The following is a 20,741-nucleotide window of genomic DNA, read 5'->3' as shown; positions in this document are numbered from 1 at the left end:
GCAACTGATGAGACTGTACAAATATTGCCTTTAGTCTATTTATGCATTCTCCACAACACACAGCTAAAATCAAGAGCTGATCTTTAACTATCAATTTACTCATCTGTTAACTCAGTTTTTTGATAAAGGTAAATTTTCAGGCATCAACTGTTGCAATCTAACCCCAAAACTCAATGTATATGAGAAAAAAGGCATGTTATGCAAAATTCTTATCACATTTTAATAGATACAACTGATCTGAATATTCATCTGCTCCTATTTTATGAATGTGTGATTTTTCTCAATTTTTTTTCAGTAGCAGAGAGGTTTATGTCACAAACATGAAGTTTTGGGTGTATAACTTCATCCTATTAAAATGTAAATCCATGAGTTTCTCTTCAGGAAAAGAAAAAAAAAAAAGAAGACAATTTGCTGCTAAATCCCTTTGAAAATTGCTTTTAGCGATTAAACTTCTGTGCTTTGGATAGCAAGTGAAACAAATTGTTGCCATTTCTGATAAACACAAACTCAGTAACTAAAAAGTCATGTTGCTATGAGGTATACTGAGGAAGTTTATTTAATTTTGCATAACCATGTAGTGCCTTCTGAGCTGTTAACAATTTAAAAAAAAAAGTTTGCTCTCACAGCAGTGTTCTTACAGTATTCTGGTACAGTATCTTGGATTTTAATTTCTTACCTCAGTCACCATTTTTTCTAGAGTTTGTATGACTTTGCATCTCTCTAACATCTTTAGTGGCAAATGTGTTTTCATGCAATGACTCATAGTAAACATTGCATGAACTACATTATAATGCATCTGTTAAATTCTGTATGATGAATGCAATGTGTCAATACGTATTAATTCTCTTTACTGGATCTGGCTGGGACACAGCTAATTTTCTTCATTTGTATTGCACTGTGTTTTAGACTGGTGACCCAAGCAGTGATGCTAATGTAGGGATGATTTGGCTGTTTCTGAACATTGTTTACACAGCATCAATTCCTTCTGTTCCTTGCTCTTACCCCTCAGTGAATAGACTGGGTGTGGCCAAGAGCCTGGGACGAGACACAGCTGAGACAGCTGACCCTGGGTCAAAAAAACCCAAGAGTTTGCTCACTTTTTCTCTTCTTTCTACCGTCCTGATGGGGGGTGGGAGCAAGAGAGTGAAGGAATCTTCCAGTTGTGTTCTACCCACTGTATTACCTCAACTTCACTGTCACCTCAAAGGGATGTCTGTGGCTAATTTGTGCCATGTGGTCACAAAGAAACACACACAATATTTTCTCATAGACTTCTGTTAGTTGTCATTGATAATCTGTAGGCCTGCATTAGATTGTTATGGAAAACAATCTTATTTTATCTTTCTAACAGTGTAAATTTTATGCTTAGGGGACCTATTTTAAATAGCAGCAAATGAAATATGCAACCTATTACAAAATCATACTGATACACAGCTGCATAGGAAAACCATGACCCTAGAAGTTTTAGCATTGTTTTTTCCAGTGTTAATAAGACAAAGGGTTTTGGTGACAGCTGCAGTATTTGTAACTTGGTCCTGTTTCTCATTTGTAGCCTGTCACTCTTCTTTCCTCCATGTGTTTGGAACTTGTGTAAAGTCCAGCTCAGCTGGAGTTTTTGAAAAGTTTAATTTAATCTTTATGCTTTCTACTTCCAACATATATTGTACTCTTTGCTGTTTCCTTTTGTGTGGGTTTCTGTGTATTCATTATTCCCAGTACCCTCTTCCAGCAAATGATTGCCAGACATTCAGGCAATTTTAATTAAGGAAATTTCACACCTTCCATCTTTGATGTTTTCAGTTCCTTATCTGATCTCTTTAATTTTGTGGTTTTTCCTTCCATAAAAGAGAACCATCACTGAAGATGTAGTTTTGTTTGTCTAGGCTCTGTTTAAATTATGGTGATTCCTGTTTGCTCTTTCCAGAGGTAATCTGGGTGATTAGTGTTTCTGTAGTGTCCTTGGCATTTATCAGTCCACAATGATGTAAGATTTGTGGTTTGTTTTCTTTTAGGCTGAGTGTGTATTTGATGAATAAAAAGATATCCTTTTTTGCAGGAATAGAAAATACTGAACTCTAAAGTATTTGGTTTCCTGTTATGCACGCTAAGTTAGTCTCACAGTTATGTGATTTTGCCTAGAATCTACTTCTCTAATAATATCAGCATTCTCTCTCTGCATTCATTCTCAGTACAGGATCTCCCATTCTCATTGATCTTTTACATGGAAGTTTCCATTATTTCAGTAACAATAGCTTGACTTTGTGTTTCTTGACAGCTTTGACATTTTGTTGTGTTGTTTCATTCCTTTTCCCAGCAGCAAACAATGTAACAGAGGCAGATTTTATAGAAAACTGTAGTAAATGGAGGCTATTCCTGATCCCTGGCAAATAAGCCTTTCAGTGCTGTTTGCTTAATGGCTTCACTCTGAACTAAGTATCTGAATGTACCTATTGGGCATGCAGGGAACATCTGAGCTTGAAAAGTGGTCAAACAACACATTTGCCAAGCCAGCAGGAAATGCACTCTGCTCTGAAGGTAGAGGCTGACAAAGCTGCTGCAATATAAAGAGTCACTATTAAGAGAGGAACATGATGATCACATTGTAAATTTGTGATTTTTGGTGTGCAACCTGAAAAAAAGAAGAGAGGAACAAAGGAACTGGCAACGGTTCTACATTAGAAATGCAACTATTATTTTGTGCTCTTTCATCTAAATGACATGAGATTTGGAAGTGAAAGAACAGACTAGGAGGAATCATTTAATGAAATGGAACTGTGGGGAACATTAGCACAAAATCTTTATTTTCCAATTATATTAGTATTAATGGTATTTTTTTAAAGCAAAAAGGATTAAGGATAAGTTGCTCTATTGGTGCCTGTCCCTCTCTTCTGTGGTTTAAAACTCTCTGTTTACCTGGATTTTACTTACTTCGCTGTGTTTGTGATTACAAATTTCTGAGAACCATATATAGAAATACAGCAAGCTGTTTTCTCTGTGTATAATAGTAGCAGAAAAAAGCAATATGTGATTGTGTCACATCTCATTATACAGATTCTTATACCAGGTTACAGAATGCTGCTTTACAGACAATTGTTTACAGCACGGGCTGAATAGTATGAGAAGAAAATAAGAGAGAAAAAATTAAACCCAAGTACATTTATAGAATGTCTTTAAAAAGTAACACAAGTTATTTATAAGATTAAATACCAACTTAAACCTGAAAAACTAGGAATATCCTGACTATTCACATATTGTTTGGTACTTGTGAGGTCATAGGTAAGCAAGATCTGAAAAATAATGCTGCTTATTTTGTTTAACAATCAATTTCTGAAAATGAAAATTATTTGTCCATTCTACAATCCTACTGTCATTTAATGGGGTTGGAGGAGAGGGATTTGGTTTAACCAGATGTTTAGTTAAAAGAGATTCCTAGTTTACAGCATAAATGAGTGCATGAATGCAATTCTCTGTGCCACTGTGTGTGTGATTACTCATTATGGCTGCTGAAATTCTAATAGCCAAACCAACATGTGGAAAGTCTTCTGCTAAAATGAATGAAGAAATGCCCAAGATCATCAGGCATCCTGTGATTTGTTTTGCATGAAAGAATTTGTAGATTTCTTACAGTAAAGAGCAGGGAGGTCCTGGTGGGCAGCAAAGTGGACAGGAGGCAGCAATGTGCCCTTGCAGCAAAGGAGGCCAATGGTGTCCTGAGTGCACTAGAGCCACTGCTGGCATGTTGAGGGAGGGGATCTCTATCCTGTGCTCAGCCCTGGTGAGGTCACATCTGGAGTGCTGTGTCCAGTTCTGGGCTCCTTAATGCAAGAGGAGAGACCAGCACATGGCCACAAAGTTGGTTAGGGAACTGGAACATCCCTCCTCTTAGGAAAGGCTGAGAGAGCCAGGATTGTTCAGCCTGGAGAAAGTTTTGGAGGAAAACTCACCAATATTCTACAAATATCTGGAGAAAGGCTGCCATAAGGGCAGAGCCAGGTTCCTTTCAGCAGTGCCAAATGTCAGAACTAAGGCAATGGGCACAAGTTGAAACACAGGAGATGTCATTTGAATATCTGAACTTTTCCCCTGTGAGGGTGTCTGAGCACTGGCACAAGTTGCTCTTATTGCTATGGGAGTTTCCAATCATGGAGATATTCAAAACTTGTCTGGACTTGTTCCTGAGCAACTGGCTCCAGATAACACTCCCTCAGTAGGGGGTTGGATAAGCTCACCTCCAGAACTCCCTTTAAACCTCAGCCATGCTGTGATCTTGCCTATTCTTTTTCCTAGCATCCTGTATCAGTTTCTACTGTGGAGATGTAGTATACAGGTTCAGTGTCTGCTGAAGATGGTTCTATGCTCTCAGAAAATATTTCTGTTTCTAAGACAATGGTAGGAAAAGGAAAATTAATTATTTCACATGATCAGATGCACTTTAATGTGGCAGTAGAACCCTCAATGGCTGCAGAATAGTGGAAAGGAGGGTTCAGACTCCTCTGAGTACCAGATCTTCATACTGGTATTAATGACTCTTGTAATCTCTCTGAAGACTGAATAAAAAATTAAATTATTTTACCTTAGTAGGATGTATATTGCATGAACACAATTTTTTAATCCTATTCAAAGGCTTTTAATAGCATTGACTTTTTTTGTCTATTGGAATTTTTTTTTTTGACAAGAAAGAATATGCTTGAAAAGGAATGCAAATGCATTAAATCTCTGGAAAGTGGCTGACCTTGTGGTGTTTGTCCTACATAACAGCCTGAGGTGTTTTGATAGTAAAAATGAAAGAGGTAAGATTTCATCTTGAGAAATATAGAACAGGTGAGCATTGAGGCTTGGAGCAATGTTAGGGAGGGAGAAGTTACTTCCAGAATCTAAGTGATGGAAGAAAGTAAAGGAGCAGTTTAGAATCTGCCATGTGTATTTAATTATTTTATTATATATTTTCTTTTTTTATAGGTGAAGAACTTACTTGAAGCTTCCAGTTTTTAGAACATGGTTTGATTTCTTCTCTAGATCATATAATGCATAATGTAGTTTTATGTGAATCTGATCTTTTTGTTTACTATGATTTTCCTGGGGACCATAAATTAAAAAAAAAAAAATCCCTGTAAATGTTTTAGGCAAGAAGATTAAGAGCATGAAACTCATGGCAAGTAAGAGAATTTTAGGATTAGGTGTGTCTTTTGACAAGTATATGAATAGCATACAAGTCAAGGTAGGGAGGAATAATTTAGTGCTAGAGTAAAAGGAAATGCTCCACAAAATTCAACATCAGTCTTTGGCAGTGAGCAGGTAGCACAGTTCTAAGCTCCAGGTAAGCACATACTGTCATAAGTCTCTAAGGAAATTCAAGCTAAACCAAAGAATTAGATAACCAAATCCAGCTGCTTGCTAAAAGCTTTTGTTTCTTCAGAGTATAAAAAACAGATTATATGTCCACTTTTCAGCTGTGCCAAGTTAAACTGCAATTAATCTAAATGTCTGTTAATATGATGAATTATAGATACACTTTCATATTCTAATACATTTGTCACAAGGGCAGTAACACCTGAAAGGCAGAGCAGACGAAAAAGAACAGTAACCTGTCAGTTGTTTCATTAAAAATTAAAAAAAAAAAAAATCAGTTATTGGTAGAGTTTATTTAGTTTAGAACACAATAATTCATGTTGTTTTACTATACCAAGATAATTAAATGCATTTTGCAAGTCTGTGGATTCATTGCCTTCTTGGAACATGATGGTTAAATTTTTATGTGATCTGTCTACTGTAGGCACACCTTCAATCACATAAATACGTGTGACTAACACCTTGGTAACCTTGAAATGCCCACATGCTCCCAAAAACTTCGTTATGTGTCAGGCAGCTTGTTACCATGTTCCTAACACTGTAAGCCACTACTTCTCACCTGGTCCTGATATATGCCTCTTTGGATTCTCTGGAGTATTTTGGGGAAGGCTGAAAGGCACAGTGTGCCTGCTGATGTATTCCTTACCTAGAGTGTGAGGAATACTATGTTATCTTGCAACACCTCTTGTCTTAAGAAATTGAACTAGGAAAAAAAAAAAGTATGTAAAGTGTATAAAACCAGACAAAGCAGTTGCATATGTTTTAGAAGGTGTACTAGTATGATATAAGAAAAGCACAGATCATGAAAATTCATGAAGAAATTTTTCTTCTGTCTCTCTTCTTCAATAGAGAATCTTCAGTTTTCTTAGGAGTCTGACAAAATTACACCCTTCTGAATGCCATATACCATATATATTCATTAAAGAAAAGCTTATTTCATCAGAACATTTTCATTTTTATGGGCATTTTTTCATTCTGAAGACACCTTTTTGTATACCAAGGTCTTTTTTTTAGATAAGGTGTTATCTCTTCAAGTTAGGCAGATATACTTCTTGTTAGAACACTTCCCTTTTTTGTAACTCAGCATCCATAATTCACTAAGAGTTTCACACTGAATTTTATTTAGAAATAGAATATCCTGACTTGAAAATGACCCATGACAATAATCAAATCCGTCAGCATATAAACACATATGCTTGATACAAGCATCTCTTGGGTTAAATGTTTGTAGATTTGAGTGATTGGTTATTGATTGGACAAGAAGCAGGACGAGAGAAGCTGGCTTGGACTGAGAACCAGTTCATGGTGATGAACTCAGAACAGGTTTCCCTAAGTGCTGTAACTCTGTAATGTGTCAGTGTGGTGTTCAGCATGTGTGACTTCAGTGTCACTCTGCAAAGGTGAAGTGCCAGGGACATGAACTCATTCCCACAGCTGATAGAGTCAATGCAAGAAGCATAAGTCCATTTTCCAAATTTCACTCTACATTTTCTAGTCCTCTCAGGCCAATGTATTTTCCATCTTTCTCAGGGACAAGGTATTTTACCATATTAAACAGAGGGAATTGAAAAAAGATAAATTGCAGTAGTTAAACTTATTAAGAATTGCAATAACAGATGCAATAAGTGAATCATACATTATGGTTATAAGCATAAACACTGAAATTGCTTACAAAGGGGCAGACATTGCCATGAAGCTTAGGAAGATCCTCACATCACAGTTTTCATATCCCTTCTGAAATGCAACATTGCACTTGTTACAGTGCAAGCCAAGAGCAAATTTAAAAGATGAGTATCCTGGCCAAGGATGAACTTTCATAAAAATGTTAAGGGAATTTCTCAGCACTCTTGAATCTTTCAGACTTACTGATTTTAATTAATCCTTTGTGGTTTAATGAACCATTCTGAGCTAGAACTGTCAGGATCATGGAAGATTGACAGTGAAGCACTTATGCTCAAGATTTAGACTGCCAGTCAAGTTAGATGAAGAAATGATACAAGTGGAATGTGAATGTCAGTTATGTGGTGAGCTGGTTCGCCTCGAGTCTGGGACAGGCAGATGACCAGCCTGGTTTCCACTGTGAAGCACAGCAGGGCAGAGATGGTTTGCCAGTTCAGACCCGGTGAGAGGATAGTCTCAGTTACCTGCTCTACAGGAGACTGGAGGAACTTGCTGGACAGCAGAACTGTCAGGATTGTTTTGTAACCCCTGATTTGAGTGGCTAGAGAAAATGAGACATGAGGAGCAGAAATATAAACCTTTAGCACCCTAAGCAGTTTGGGGATTTATTTTCTCCCCCACTTCTGCCTTTATGATTATGCTTTACCATTCTTGTTTCGTGAAATTCTAGCGATAGGATTCAATATCCATGGCAGGTACAACAAAAGCAGATTCAGGGTAATAACAGTAAAATCTCTAAAAAATTCAGTAGAGGTAGTTAGATGAAAAAAAATCTGGATTTCACTTACCTCTTGAACTGCTTTTTAGTTGTGTGAATATAACTTAATTAAAATTATTTTGGGATGGTTGGCTCAGAATCACAATATCAGTGTAAAATCTATTATATTAAAATATAAATTGAATGAAACTTTGTTGTTATGTATAGGTTTACACAGTATTTCATTTCATAGTTAGTATTAGTCAGGATGGAGAAAATTTCAGTTTATTTGTGTTTCACCCAAATCATTGATATGATAGCATGTAGGCAATTTTAACAGTATGTATTCCCATTTTGCCTTCCCATTTCTATACTGGTACCAGGACAGAAGCTGAAGCAATATTCCTTCTCCCATATTTTAAGTGTTTTCTTTTATTACTTGTGTTTGAAAGCTAATATTACTTTTCATTTTCCTACACATTTTGAAATGTCATTAAACTCTTTGGCTTATACTCTGTTATCTAACAATAAAAGTGCTTGTGGTTGAAAATCTGAACTGAATATGGAAAATGTTATTGAAAGCAAATATTAGGAAGTGATGAACAATATAGATACATCAAAGACATACAGTCCCCTCCTACTGTCTACTTCAGCAAGACTTCTCAAAGGGAGGTGCATTTTTCTCATTAGTGGCTTTGAAAATTAACCACACAAGGTTTGTCCATTTTGCTTGAACTACCACAGATAAAATGAATAATGTTTAATTTTTTAATTGATTTTTTTAAAAAATTAAATCAGCAAGAAACATTTTTCAACAAGGTGATGTCTGCCTCACTAAAGTTGATTTTTGAGTCTTGAAAACTTTGGGGTTTAAATAAAATACACGTGCCATATAAAGCATGATGCCTTGAATGCAGGCAATTTTCAGTGTTCAGTAAGTGAAATACAAAGGCAGAATAATGTCTTATTGGGTTAAGTCCATTCTGATTGTCTTGTTGCTAATTTGATAGTCTGTATATTTCTATTTTGTGTTGTATGTAATTTAAGATCTAAGAGAGGAACATGGGTTTTAAAGTTACATTTTTAAAGAAAAAATTCAAAATTCTTCTTTGGGGGAATGAATCACCATCACAACCCAAGGATTTAGATGTGGGATTTTAGGGGGTTTTTAAATATTGGCTTTGATTTTCATATTTTTCTTTAGTGGGCTTGGTATTGAAGTTTATTTACAGTAGATTTCAAGCAGCTTGCAACTGAGATGGTTAGTGAAATTTTTATGGCAAATTTAAAGAGAATACAGAGGTGAGTTTATGGCTTGCTTAATTTCAGACTTCATGGTGACTGCTTCATATGATTCTAATCTCTAGCAGGAAATAAAAGGGGACTAAAGAAGCTGTTATCTAAGTTGTGGGGTTTTTTGAGTTATTAATTTCCAAATGGCTCACCATTGTTTTAGTAAATACAAGTTTAAATTTTATTAGAGTATTCAAAAATGTCCACCTGAGGGATTTTTGGTATTTTTTTTTTAAGGTTTAAAATATTGCATTTTAAAAGTTTTGTAGTCTATTGAAGAGAGTTCTACTAATCAGATTCCAAAATCAGACATGTTTCTGGAATCACACAGATTGGAAAGGCTAACAAATAGTGTATACTTGTACACTGTACTATCTATAGTGAGACTTTTAAAGATATGTAAAATTTATCTTGAGTGAAGACAAATGAGGAAAGATTGTGCTATGCTTTGTTTTCTTTCCAGTTAATCATACTTTTCAAATAAATGCTCAGATCATAAACCGAAACCTCATTATATTATTTATGAATCTGCAGTGAATTGACAGCATGTAAGTTCACTTCATTAGGAGCCCATTCTAGGTTAATTCTATCTAGCAGCAGCTTAATTTGGGCTAGTCAGTAAGGGATGTTAATAAATGATTAGGCATAGATGTGTGAACTTTTCCTACAAGGTAAGTATCTGTACTCATTTTTGTCAAGTATAAAGGGCGTTTAAAGAGCATGGTTGCTATATGTCAAACATATCTGAATAGGTTGTGAATAGTGAATTTTATTAAACTAAATTTCTGGTGTTGCTCTGGCCCTGACATTTTCAGGCAATTTAAATGTTACAGTTTGTCAGCATATTAATGTATTTTTGTAAATGGAAGGGAACTCAGCTACATGTAAAATCTACATTTTAATATTCTGCTAAACACAAAAGGTATCTGTTCTCAAAAACAGAAGAATAAAAGCCAGTTTGTTTTGATTATATATATCAATAGCTCTTATACCTATATATCTTTAAGATATTGGTGTTTTGTATAGATTGTATAGCAGAACAAACGCAAGTAGTTGACCAAAATGTTTAAAATGTAATTATAGCTAAAAAACAAAGAATTGATAATTTTAAGATTGTTTTAGAGGAATGTATTACCTTCAAATTATGTACACATCAAAGTAAGAGGAATTATTAGAAGGCCAGCCAGTAGTGAGGGGAAGGAAACCATGTTGTTAAAATATTCACCATTATAGTGTTTGGGAAAATATACAGCTAAATGTTGATTTCCAAACCAAGTGACTAATTTTCTCTCCAGTGGGCAAAATGGACCATAGGTTGACATAGTGAATTTTCCTTATACCAGAGTTTTGGATGAACTTGGCACAGTAGCTTTTATAAAATCGTATTGTATCTGCCCTTTGCATTTATTGATGTATTTGTGGGTTTTTTTGGTTGTCCATTTTTGCAATCCTGAGAAGGAGGGCTTTTGTTGAAACACATGCATGGTATGACTGAGACAATCATATGAGGGTCAGGGAGAAAAAAAAGGAGCACAGCCTTAACAAGTTGATTTATGCAGCCAGTATTAAAACACTGCTCAACTGTTCATATTTGGGAAACAATGTTACAGGTCCCATGTAGTTTCCAGCTCAGAATCCTGTGGCCATTTCTGCCAGTGTTCATAATACATTTATAACAGATCCTGCATCATGTTAATTTGAAAATTATTTTATTTACTATTTATAAAAGGCAGGAGGAAAAAATGACAAGCATCTCATATAAAAATTAAAATGTGAAGCTTAGTAGGACAAGATATTTTCAAAGATTACCTGGTATATGTTATTATGATGATGGCAGCAAAAGCAGGCTGCTGAGTGTATGTCCATCTGGGCATTCCATCATGCTTATTTCCAGGCCAGAGTGGCTTGCAAAGGAGGAAGAGAAAGAATGTTCTATTTTCTGTAATCCATATGAATAACCTCTTCCAGCCCCTGTGGTATATCAAATAGCCGTTTTTTTCTTAATGTAAAAGTTAACTTGGAGGAGGGTGTTCACTCCAGTTCTTGGATGAGGTTTTTTGGTTTTCTAAAGTTCCAGGAAGCTTCACTGTAACCCTCTGTGTTTGTTCCACAGAGAAACCATCCTCCCTTTGCCGCACCTGAACTTTGTTGACTTTAACCTCCACCTTATAGATGATTACATAACTTTCCACATTGTTGCAGTTCAATAATGTGTCTCTTTTAAAGTCTTAACTTCCTGTAAGCCTTTGCTTCTAAGGAAATAAACTGTTAGTGATCTCTTCGAGCCCTCCCATGGGCTGGAAGGCCAGTTCATTCTGTTTATAGTGTATGGCATGGCATGCTGTGTTATGTTCCAGCGTGCTTCAGCAGTGCACAGAAAAGCAATTTTCCTTGCTGCAACCATATTGTACTTGTGCAGCCTATCTGTCTGCTGGGAGGAAGACAGCTCTTCTTCCCCTTTAGTGTGATTGATTTTTAACCCCCATCTACACTTGTACCATCCACAACACACTATGGAAGAGTTCCACACTTTTTTTTTTTAGTTGTATGAAAAGCAAACCCCTTACCTTGCTTTCATCTTCACATGGATTTATGCCATTTCATGTCCTTTTGATTCTGTATTTAGAGAAACTGAAAATTGTTTATTCATCTGCACACTAATCTGTTTTGTCCTTTATTGACACTGAATTTTCCTGACAGAAGATTCCTGGTCTGTACAGTTACTCTGCTGAGAAACTCTCATATATATCATGATCCTTGCATATCTTATCATTTTGAATACTGTGACAATTTTGCACCTTGTGAAATCCTGCTTTCAGGACTTTTTGCTATCCTTAGTAATACAGAAAATAGTGAGTCACTTAAATACATTGAAGACCACAGATCCTAATACAGACTTGCAGAGAGAATTTCTAGGGACTCTGCCTATTGAGGAACTTCACCATTTAGTCACATTTTTTCTGCTTCTGTTTTAACCACTCTTCTAATTTATTCAAGGCCTTCCTTGTTGTCCCAGGGGGACTGAGTTGCTTTAGAATCTTTTAACACAGAAACTTGTTAAAATGCTTTAGAAATCAAAGACTATGTGCCAAGGCATCCTTCCTCACATAGTCAGTGTTCCTCCTGTGAGTTACAATTTCCCTTTTCAGAAACTCTCTCAACTATTCCCCCATACATTGCATTTATTTACATATATGTTAATTGTGTTCTTTAGTGTAATTCATAATCTTTGTCCTGAATTGGGGCTAACAGATCTGTAGATTGCAGTGTGTTCTCCCATGGCCTAGTCTTGTCCCCATTTTCAAAATCACACAAAGTGAAAACATAAGCCCCCTTCCCTCTCCCAAAAAATCCATGTCTACCATTCCCATAGTTTGGATGCCATTTTAAGTGACAACCACAGTAATTTCCCATAAGAATCCCAAGCAAACACTGCTTGATCTTTTTCCTTTTTTTGTCACCGCTCACTTTTGGTTTTTTTAAAAAACATTTTCTAGTAGTAATTCATTTTGAGACAGATTTCTGATGTACCCCAACTAAAAAGGGGTTCTGTCATGGGAACCTCCCAGAACTGCTCTTCATTAAATTTTGATTTGGTGAGTCATTTACATTTCCTGCTAGAGCCTTGTCTCTTTGATCATTCCCTTTATAGCTGGCTGGTCTATTAGCCCTAAAGCTTTTCTGGCAGGCTTAATGCTCCTGCTGGGCTTTAAAAAGCATTTAATTCTTTCCATTATGCTTTCAGCAAATTGTTCCTCAAGATATTTTTATTTTTCTTTCTGCAACTGTCTAAACCTGACTTCATTTTTAAAAATGGGTCCTTGGTAGTGTATACCAACTTACTGTTCTCTGTGTTTTCAGTGCCCCTGCAGTGATTCCCATTTTTAGTAGGTCCTTAGGCATCTTTGAAACATGATTAATGGTACTAGAAATCTTTTGAACAGGGAAGTAATAAACTTAGAAATTTCAAATCTTCGTTATTTACCATTCACTATGACCTGTATTCCTCCATACAAAAATAAATACCTTGATCACAATGACAAGAGGCTAAAGAATTGTGTGTATTTTTTCCTTTGTAGATTTCTGGACCTGTCTACAATTTTACTGGCTGCATAAAAGTCATAGAAATCAATAACATCGGCCCTTTCAACTTCTCTAACGCTGTAGGAAGAAGAAATGTTGACAATTGCAGGTAAACTGCCCTCTGTGCCTTTCCAAATTATAAGATATTGTTTGTGCTGATTTTGCTTTCTTCCTTACACAGGGTGACCATTTTAAATAATTTCAACAATGGTTACAGAAAAAAAAAAAAAAAAAAGGAAAGAAAAGAAAGAAACACCTAGAGAAAAAAAAAAAATCTTGCTTTCTTTTGTGCTTTTAAAGCATTTTCTTTATGGAAGATTTTATTCTTTGCAGGGTTCAATTAAGCTTGACAGCTTATTTAGGGTGAGTTGTCACACCCTGAATGCTGAAGCAGTGTACTAGGAAAGATGATCTGCAGGAAAATACAGGATTGGGAAGTGGGGAGATGTGCTGGTTGTGTTTTACTCATGACTTTGTGGCTACCATTAATCTTGTTACAAAAATGGTGCCACATTTTCTCTACAAGAGATTGTGAAAAATGATGGCAAGTATTGCTTCTGAATACATTTAAAAACCCCAATTGATTTCAGTTTTGCATGTTCACATTGCTATTGGTCATGCATTGATTGAAATAAAAGACCATACAGGGACAGTGGTGTAGATTGGGATTCTATTCTGGAATATGCTAAGTTTGAACAGGGAAAAGTGAAAAGTAAAGGAAAACAGAGGTGAATTGCATTTGTAGATAATGAAGTCATTCAGAAGAGAATGTAATTTCAGTCACAGGATGTACATGTCCTAGATTCACAGAGGACATTATATATAGCTTTTTACATGTGACATTTTCCCCCTAGAATTTACAGAATAGGTCAATTAATGTTCACATGATTGCTTAAACACTATCCTCCAAAGCTGGTGGTAACCCTCTAGATCATTAACTAAAGATCTGTGAGACCTGAACTCTGCACTCAGCTTCACCACTAATCCCTTAATGAACACACATCTCACTCAGAGTCACAAAAAAGAGTGTAAACCCACTGTATAATGAACTTCCCACCCTAAGACCCAGGTATCTAAGCTTTTGCCAGTAAAACATACTCTGAACACAAAATTGAGTTTGTTATCCCTGCAGAGACCTGCCGCCATTTTTATTTAGAACAACAGCTCAGCATCATCTCCATGTCCAAACTTGATGAAGAAATAAATCTTTGCACCTTTCAAGTATCCCTAAGCATTTTGTTTGCAATATGTTCTCTAAGTGTATTTAAGAACTGGTTGTGGTTCTAAATCCTGCACAAAAAAGAAAACCCTGGCCTCTCTTGTGATAAACCCCAAATAAGAAAGAAACAATGTCTCCTCTCTTGTCTTTCTGCACAGTTTCAGCAAAAAATTTCCTAGTCAGATCTATGGTGTCCTTCAAAATGAGGGTATGTACTCTTGTCTGTGAAATTATGCCTCTGCAAAACAGAAATTCATAAGGTTGAAAGCAAATGAGGAAGCTACTTCATGTCTTTCATTCATGTATAAACTTTTAACAATCCTGGTGAAAAAAGTCATAAACAATCTCTTCTGTCTCCTCTGGTTACTAGATTAGGAAATTTTTCTCCATTTTGCATATTCATTAGAGCTTTGATGTCCTAAATCATAGGTAAGAGGTAGTTATGCTTTTTAAACTACTAAGTAAAAATGGGATAATTTAAAAATCAGGACTATTACCATATTTTCTACTTTCTTTCATTCTCCTTAATAATACTTTCATTGATACAAGTGCTTACAACCTTGAACTTTTTGACACAATTCTTTTTTACATTTTTTCCTATTGAACACTTTATATAACTGCTACATTAAGTATCAACATCCTTCAACAAGCAAAAAAAGCAATGAGAACAGCTTTGTCCAATCTGTGTATATAACATAGAGAGAGATATACTTCTGAAAGCGGTGGCTTGCAAAAAAGCAAAAAAGCTTTGTTCCTTTAAAATTTTTATTAGTATAGAAAACTGTGTTATCTGTTACATTTTAATCTATAGAAATATCTACCAAGATTCATTGAATCTTGTATTGATTCTGGTACTTCCCTTCATAGTTAATTAGCACACAAACATGGCATAATACAGACATTAGAGGGTGGTTTATTTGAATCAGAACTCAGGGACTACAGTCTAGGACTGTTTCTTGCAAATATTTATTGTGAATATATTACTGATTAAGTGAGTAAAGTGACAAGACTCTGTGTAGATAAACTGTGGATATAATCTTGTACATAGAAGGATGTTGAGAGTGCTGGGCCTTCTCAGTCCTCTGTGCTAAGTAACATGTTCCTTTTACCTCCCTGCTTCTTCAGAATGCTGCAGATGAGCCTAACAATGGCCAGCCCCATGAAATCCACACAGACCTGGCACCATCCTGGTCCAAATAACAGTTATTCCTGTTTAGGAAAAGCTGAATTTCAACAATGGAAATGGCTGTACTTAGTCAGTTGAAATTCAGATTAATTTCAACAGATAATTGAAATTATTCTGAATTTCTCTTGGTGGGAAGTCAGTAGAAATGGACTGCCTGGGAGCCTGTCAGACAATCTTCTTACTCATTCCTGCCCTGTGACACACGAATTTCATTGCTGCTCATACCTGGCAGCTAACATCATTGTTGCTTTTCACTTTAGGTAAAACTCACATTCATTTTGACACCATCAGTCCTTCAATATAGTCTGCTTCCCTAAAAGCACCTACGAAGTTCAGCTGTCGTTCCCCTTTTGCCAGACAGGCTTCTGGGGAAGATGGATTGCTTTTGATAAGGAAGGAGGAAATAACTGAAGAAAGTTGTTAAAACAGGACAATAAGGGATTATACTTTGCAAAAATGAGTAGCAAGGGACTACTAGATTGTGTCATTTATATTTTATTTTCAGAATTTATATGGTTCTATAGATGCAGTATTGCTACAGTTGGAGCTGCCTAATAGTAGCAGAGAACTCTACAGAGTGGCAGACAGAGCAATCCAATTTCTTCTTCAACATCCCTGTGTTTGTCACTCAGTGGCACTGTTTCTGTTCTTACTGTGGTAATTTGACTTTAATTGACCTTCTACATGTCATCACCTATTTGTAGACTTGCAATCCTTGTGAATACCTTGCTTTTACATATTTAGCATGCTCTAGTGGCATTCCATTATCCTGCTGGGTTTTGTCCTTCTTGGTGACCCAGCTGCATGGATTACTTCATTATTGTGGACACACTGACACTTCTTAAAATGTATGGGTTTGTAAGTAAATTTTAAGGTTATGATTTTTTCATAGGATTGAAATTTACTCAAATGTGTTCTGCCATCTTTCTAACTGGATCTATTTGTATTTTAAAATACTCAGAGGATGATCTAATATGGGCAAGGAATATAGAGAGCTTTCAAAAACATATTTTAGAGATAATTCATTAACCTTTTCAAAACTATTGAAATCACTATGTCAGGACAAGACAGTACCTTTTGTAGGATATTATATACTGCCTGTTCCTTATCTCAGAGATTTACATTACTGTTTAAAACTATTCAGAATTAAGAAATGTAAAAAATTTGCACCATAATACTAGTTTCCTTGGCACACATATCTGACTATCTACTGTCGAAAATGCTAAATATATTATGGCAAGAATGCTATCTGTTCCTTTAAAATTCATATATTTTAATGTAAATGTCATACACCACAAGGAAGACAGAATTATTTTAGCTTGGTAGAACTGAATTGGAGATGGGGGCAACATGGAAATTACCTTTTAAGTAGTTTTAGAAGCAGTTATTAAATTCTGCTTAAATTCAGGCAGATGAATGATATAGGTAGCACCATGCAATTGGATATGATCAAAGACCAAAAACTTACAATAAAGCTTACCATTCTGAAAAATGCAGGATTTCTATGTATGCTCAGAAACACTGAGGTTTCAGACATGAGGCTTTAACTCAGTTTCTCTGGCCCAGATCCTTCTGCTATTCACGTGCATCACTGTTTAAGCATGGAGTTCATAGATAAACTATTATATGATACCACAAGGACAGAGAGTGGGCAGGAGGGATGTACTGCACTGAGGGCTCATTGTCAATGATGGGCTCATACATTCCTGCCATTAAATGTAACCAAGGTGAAACAGGAAAAGGCAGAATAATGGTATGGGCAGGAGGAGCCTGACCCTCTGAGAGCAGACTGACAGCCATGAAGTGTCTGAGCTCTGCAGCTTTGGCTTCCAAGAGAGTTTCTAATGGAATCATATCAATTATAAAGATTCCTCCAATAGTCAGTTTTCTAAAATTATGCTAGACTATATAGTTATGTAAGTCTTGTCAAATCTTAGTTTATGATTCTCTTTAAATTATACCTGTCTCAGAGTTATGAATATATAGGCAATTTTGAAAGAGATTATAGAACAACCAATAGTAGTAATAGAGGGACAATTAAAAATAATGGATCTCTGATAACATTTTTAAGAAATGAAAACTCTTTTATTTTTCACTTCTTCTGAGGGAAGATACTTGTGATGTGTTAATGCAATATACAGCTTCTTCAAGTGTTTGAGAAAATGTTACTGGAATAGATTTGCAGGATAAATGACTATCACTTCCAGATAGAGTTCAGATGACAGATATAAATGAAACTTTGAGTCCTGGTATTAAAAGCTGGTGTTTACTGCAGTTTGTTTCTGTTTTAGTGTCTGGGAGCTATGACTGCTGTATATTGCTGTAAGAGTTTACTGCAAGAGTTTACTGCATGTACTAAATTCAAAGGTTCCAAACACACACACAGAGGAAATATACATATACATATACATATACACATACACACCTATCCAAGTCCTGTTTTTCATTAAAAAATCCTATCTATGAAACAGAAAAATACTGTTTTCCTATGAGATGTATTACTGATGGATGCGAATGTGCAACAGTGAATTGGACTCTCAGAGATGAGCTAATAAGCTAAGTTCTTCATTACTGCCCATTGGACACAATTGTGGTAGAAGTTTTAAAATATTTTGCTTTCTTATTAATTTATCTTCATATGTGTTTCCAAGCTGAAGCTGAGCTTTATTTCAGCAAAAACTCTGATTGTTATTTGCATTTTGGAAAGAGACTCTTGAAAGTGCATTACCCAAGTTCCATTCCATCAAGAGGGGCTTCCTAATATATGGCAATTTTCTCAGGAGCTTTTAATACATTTTGGAGAGCTCTACAAGTCTTCAGTAAGCCCTCAGTTCCACTTTCCCCTCACTCATGCACTCATGCACTTTCCAACAAGCTCCAACTCTCCTTCCTTATGTGTGAATATTCCCTTTTCCATTCTTTAGTATTCTGTGATATTTTTACAAAAATCTCCAGAGACCACAACACCTTTGTCAGTCTCCTGTGCAATTTCTCAGCATTTTTTCCACTGTGTAACTTAGTGTTTTTCAATATATTATAAAATATCTCAACTCAGAGCATCTGGCACCAGGCATCTGAAGGTGTTTGACTTCTGTCATTGGAACAAGCTACATACTTTAAAAAGGGGAAAGTTCATCTGCTGGAAGTTATTTTTCAGTCAGTTGTGAAAGTCCTACTGTTACTTTTTATGTTGGCATCCTAAGAGTCCATAGAAAACTCAGGTTGGCTTGAAGAGTTTCTTCGTATGAATCCACCTAAATGGAAAAATTTAAAGTCCATCAAACATCCAAGCTGGCTCAAAATTGAAGGAGAGATCATAGAGTTTCAACCATCAGCTCTTCTTTCCACTTACATCTTAGTTTACTAATAAATGCATGATCTTATAAAAACCATTGGGCTTCTCTTATATGTGAGAAACTACCAGTTTAATTCTTACATTCCAACATCTCAATTCTTACATACTTGCATTTTTATTTTCTCCTTAACAATTTAAAGTTGTGTGCTTAATTCTGAAATGCACAAAAAAAAATATGCAGTGCCCATCAACATTACAAAAGAAAATTATTAAATGAAGAAAGCTGACACTACTTAGTTTTATTTATTCAACTTATATGAGTTTTCTGTGGTTAATATGGAGATAGGCCTGAATGTTTGTGAGATACAGAACTGAAGATAAAGTTCCAGAAATATAATTCATTGGTATTCACCACATACATGATGCTTGATATTATGTTAATACCATTTCTGTACAATTCTAACATAGAGAGTGATAACAGGAATTTGATCTTCCTTATGCATTTATTTTGTTACTTTTTCCCTCTCTTATATATTGCTTTTGCTGGCTGATAACTTTTCTGTGTGTTTGCCTCTTACACCATTCCCAGAGCCTGGGTTGTTTTCATGTGCTTTCATTCCTTTACTTGATTTGCCCATCTTGATTTCCCTCATCTTTTGCATTTATTTGTAATATTTTCTTTTCCTTTGTGAGTTTTGCCATCCTGTACAATTTCCTTTCTGCTCTCTGTGCATACATAAATTCTCTTCTTGTGTTACCTTTTCTTCCTCTTCTGGCATTTCTGTTCAGAGAATGAATTTTCAGTGAGAGATTTCAGTGTTAAAAAACAAAACATAAAAACAAAACAAAACAAAAAAAAACAAAAAAAAAAAAAAAAAGAAAAAAAGTGACAGATGTAATTTTCCCTACTGTTATAAATCCACAAAATCACTGTAAAATATTATACAAGCCCTTTATCTTAATCTTTTGAAATATGCTGTGAAAATTGTTTCTGATGGATATTAGATAAATCCATGTGTCAAATATATGCAGGTGAGATAATGTGTGTTTGTAAACATTATATTTCTATGTTGGTTTCTGCAAAAGATTGTCTCTCATCAGCATACCACAAAACTATTATTAATCTTCTTTAGGAAAACTCTTGATTTCTACATTAATAATAGTACTTGGTGATGTTTATCTTGACCTTAATTATCCCTCTGAAACTTTAGGCACATGCATTATACCAAAATAAAATTGTTTCTTAATTCTATCAATAGACTTCAGTGGCAGTTACTGTCCATTAGCGTGTGTCTGTAATGAACAATTATAATGAGATTGTGTGATTTCTGCTGAAATTGCCAGGTACTTGCATGGAAACTAAGGCAAGTATTAAAGGATACCATGCATTTTTTTCTGTCATTTTTATCAAGGAGGCATTTGCATTTGTTGATATATGCATACAATGCTTGAGACAGCGTGTTACTCAAGATAAATAACATCATTAAATATTTTGGAAAACACTCTGACAGATGTGAGAAAAAGAAATATTTTTGTGAATATGATTCACAGGTGTTTTCTTTTTAATGAAATTAAAAGACAATTTTAAAATTGTCTTTCTACTACTGCTCATGTGTACATCATTATTTTATAAGTCCTTGATTTAATTTATTTTAAAAAATGCTCCACTGATGAAGTGCTTTTGAACTCTGGTCACACCTAGTTTTGTTCATTTATATAATATTTAATGACTCCAGCTACTGGTGATTCTTACTCTAGACTAATAAATTTACTAATGGAATTTTTAAAGCTTCTTTCACCTCAAATGCTAAGCTGTTGCATATAAACTGGTGCCTTCATGTGTCACAGAACTGCAAATTTACAGAAACACAGGATGGTTGAGTCTGGGAGGGACCACAGTGGGTCACTTGCAGCAGAACACTCATAGTATAGAACAAAT

At 35.4% G+C, this 20,741-nt stretch overlaps 1 protein-coding gene across 1 annotated transcript in view; it reads left to right on the top strand.

Annotated features, from left to right (window-relative positions):
- The window catches only part of EYS (eyes shut homolog), a gene marked incomplete at its 5' end in the record, with an annotated part of 591,920 nt that overhangs the window by 371,490 nt on the left and 199,689 nt on the right, over positions 1 to 20,741 (top strand). The window contains one exon of the mRNA XM_079298292.1: positions 13,099 to 13,211. Within this exon, the coding sequence (XP_079154418.1) occupies positions 13,099 to 13,211 (113 nt within the window). The remainder of the gene's footprint in view (positions 1 to 13,098; positions 13,212 to 20,741) is intronic.

The sequence above is a fragment of the Erithacus rubecula genome (genome assembly GCF_903797595.1).
Source record: "Erithacus rubecula genome assembly, chromosome: 2".
NCBI lineage: Eukaryota > Metazoa > Chordata > Aves > Passeriformes > Muscicapidae > Erithacus > Erithacus rubecula.
The sequence above is the reverse complement of the archived record's forward strand: the minus strand, read 5'-3'. Positions and strand labels throughout refer to the sequence as shown.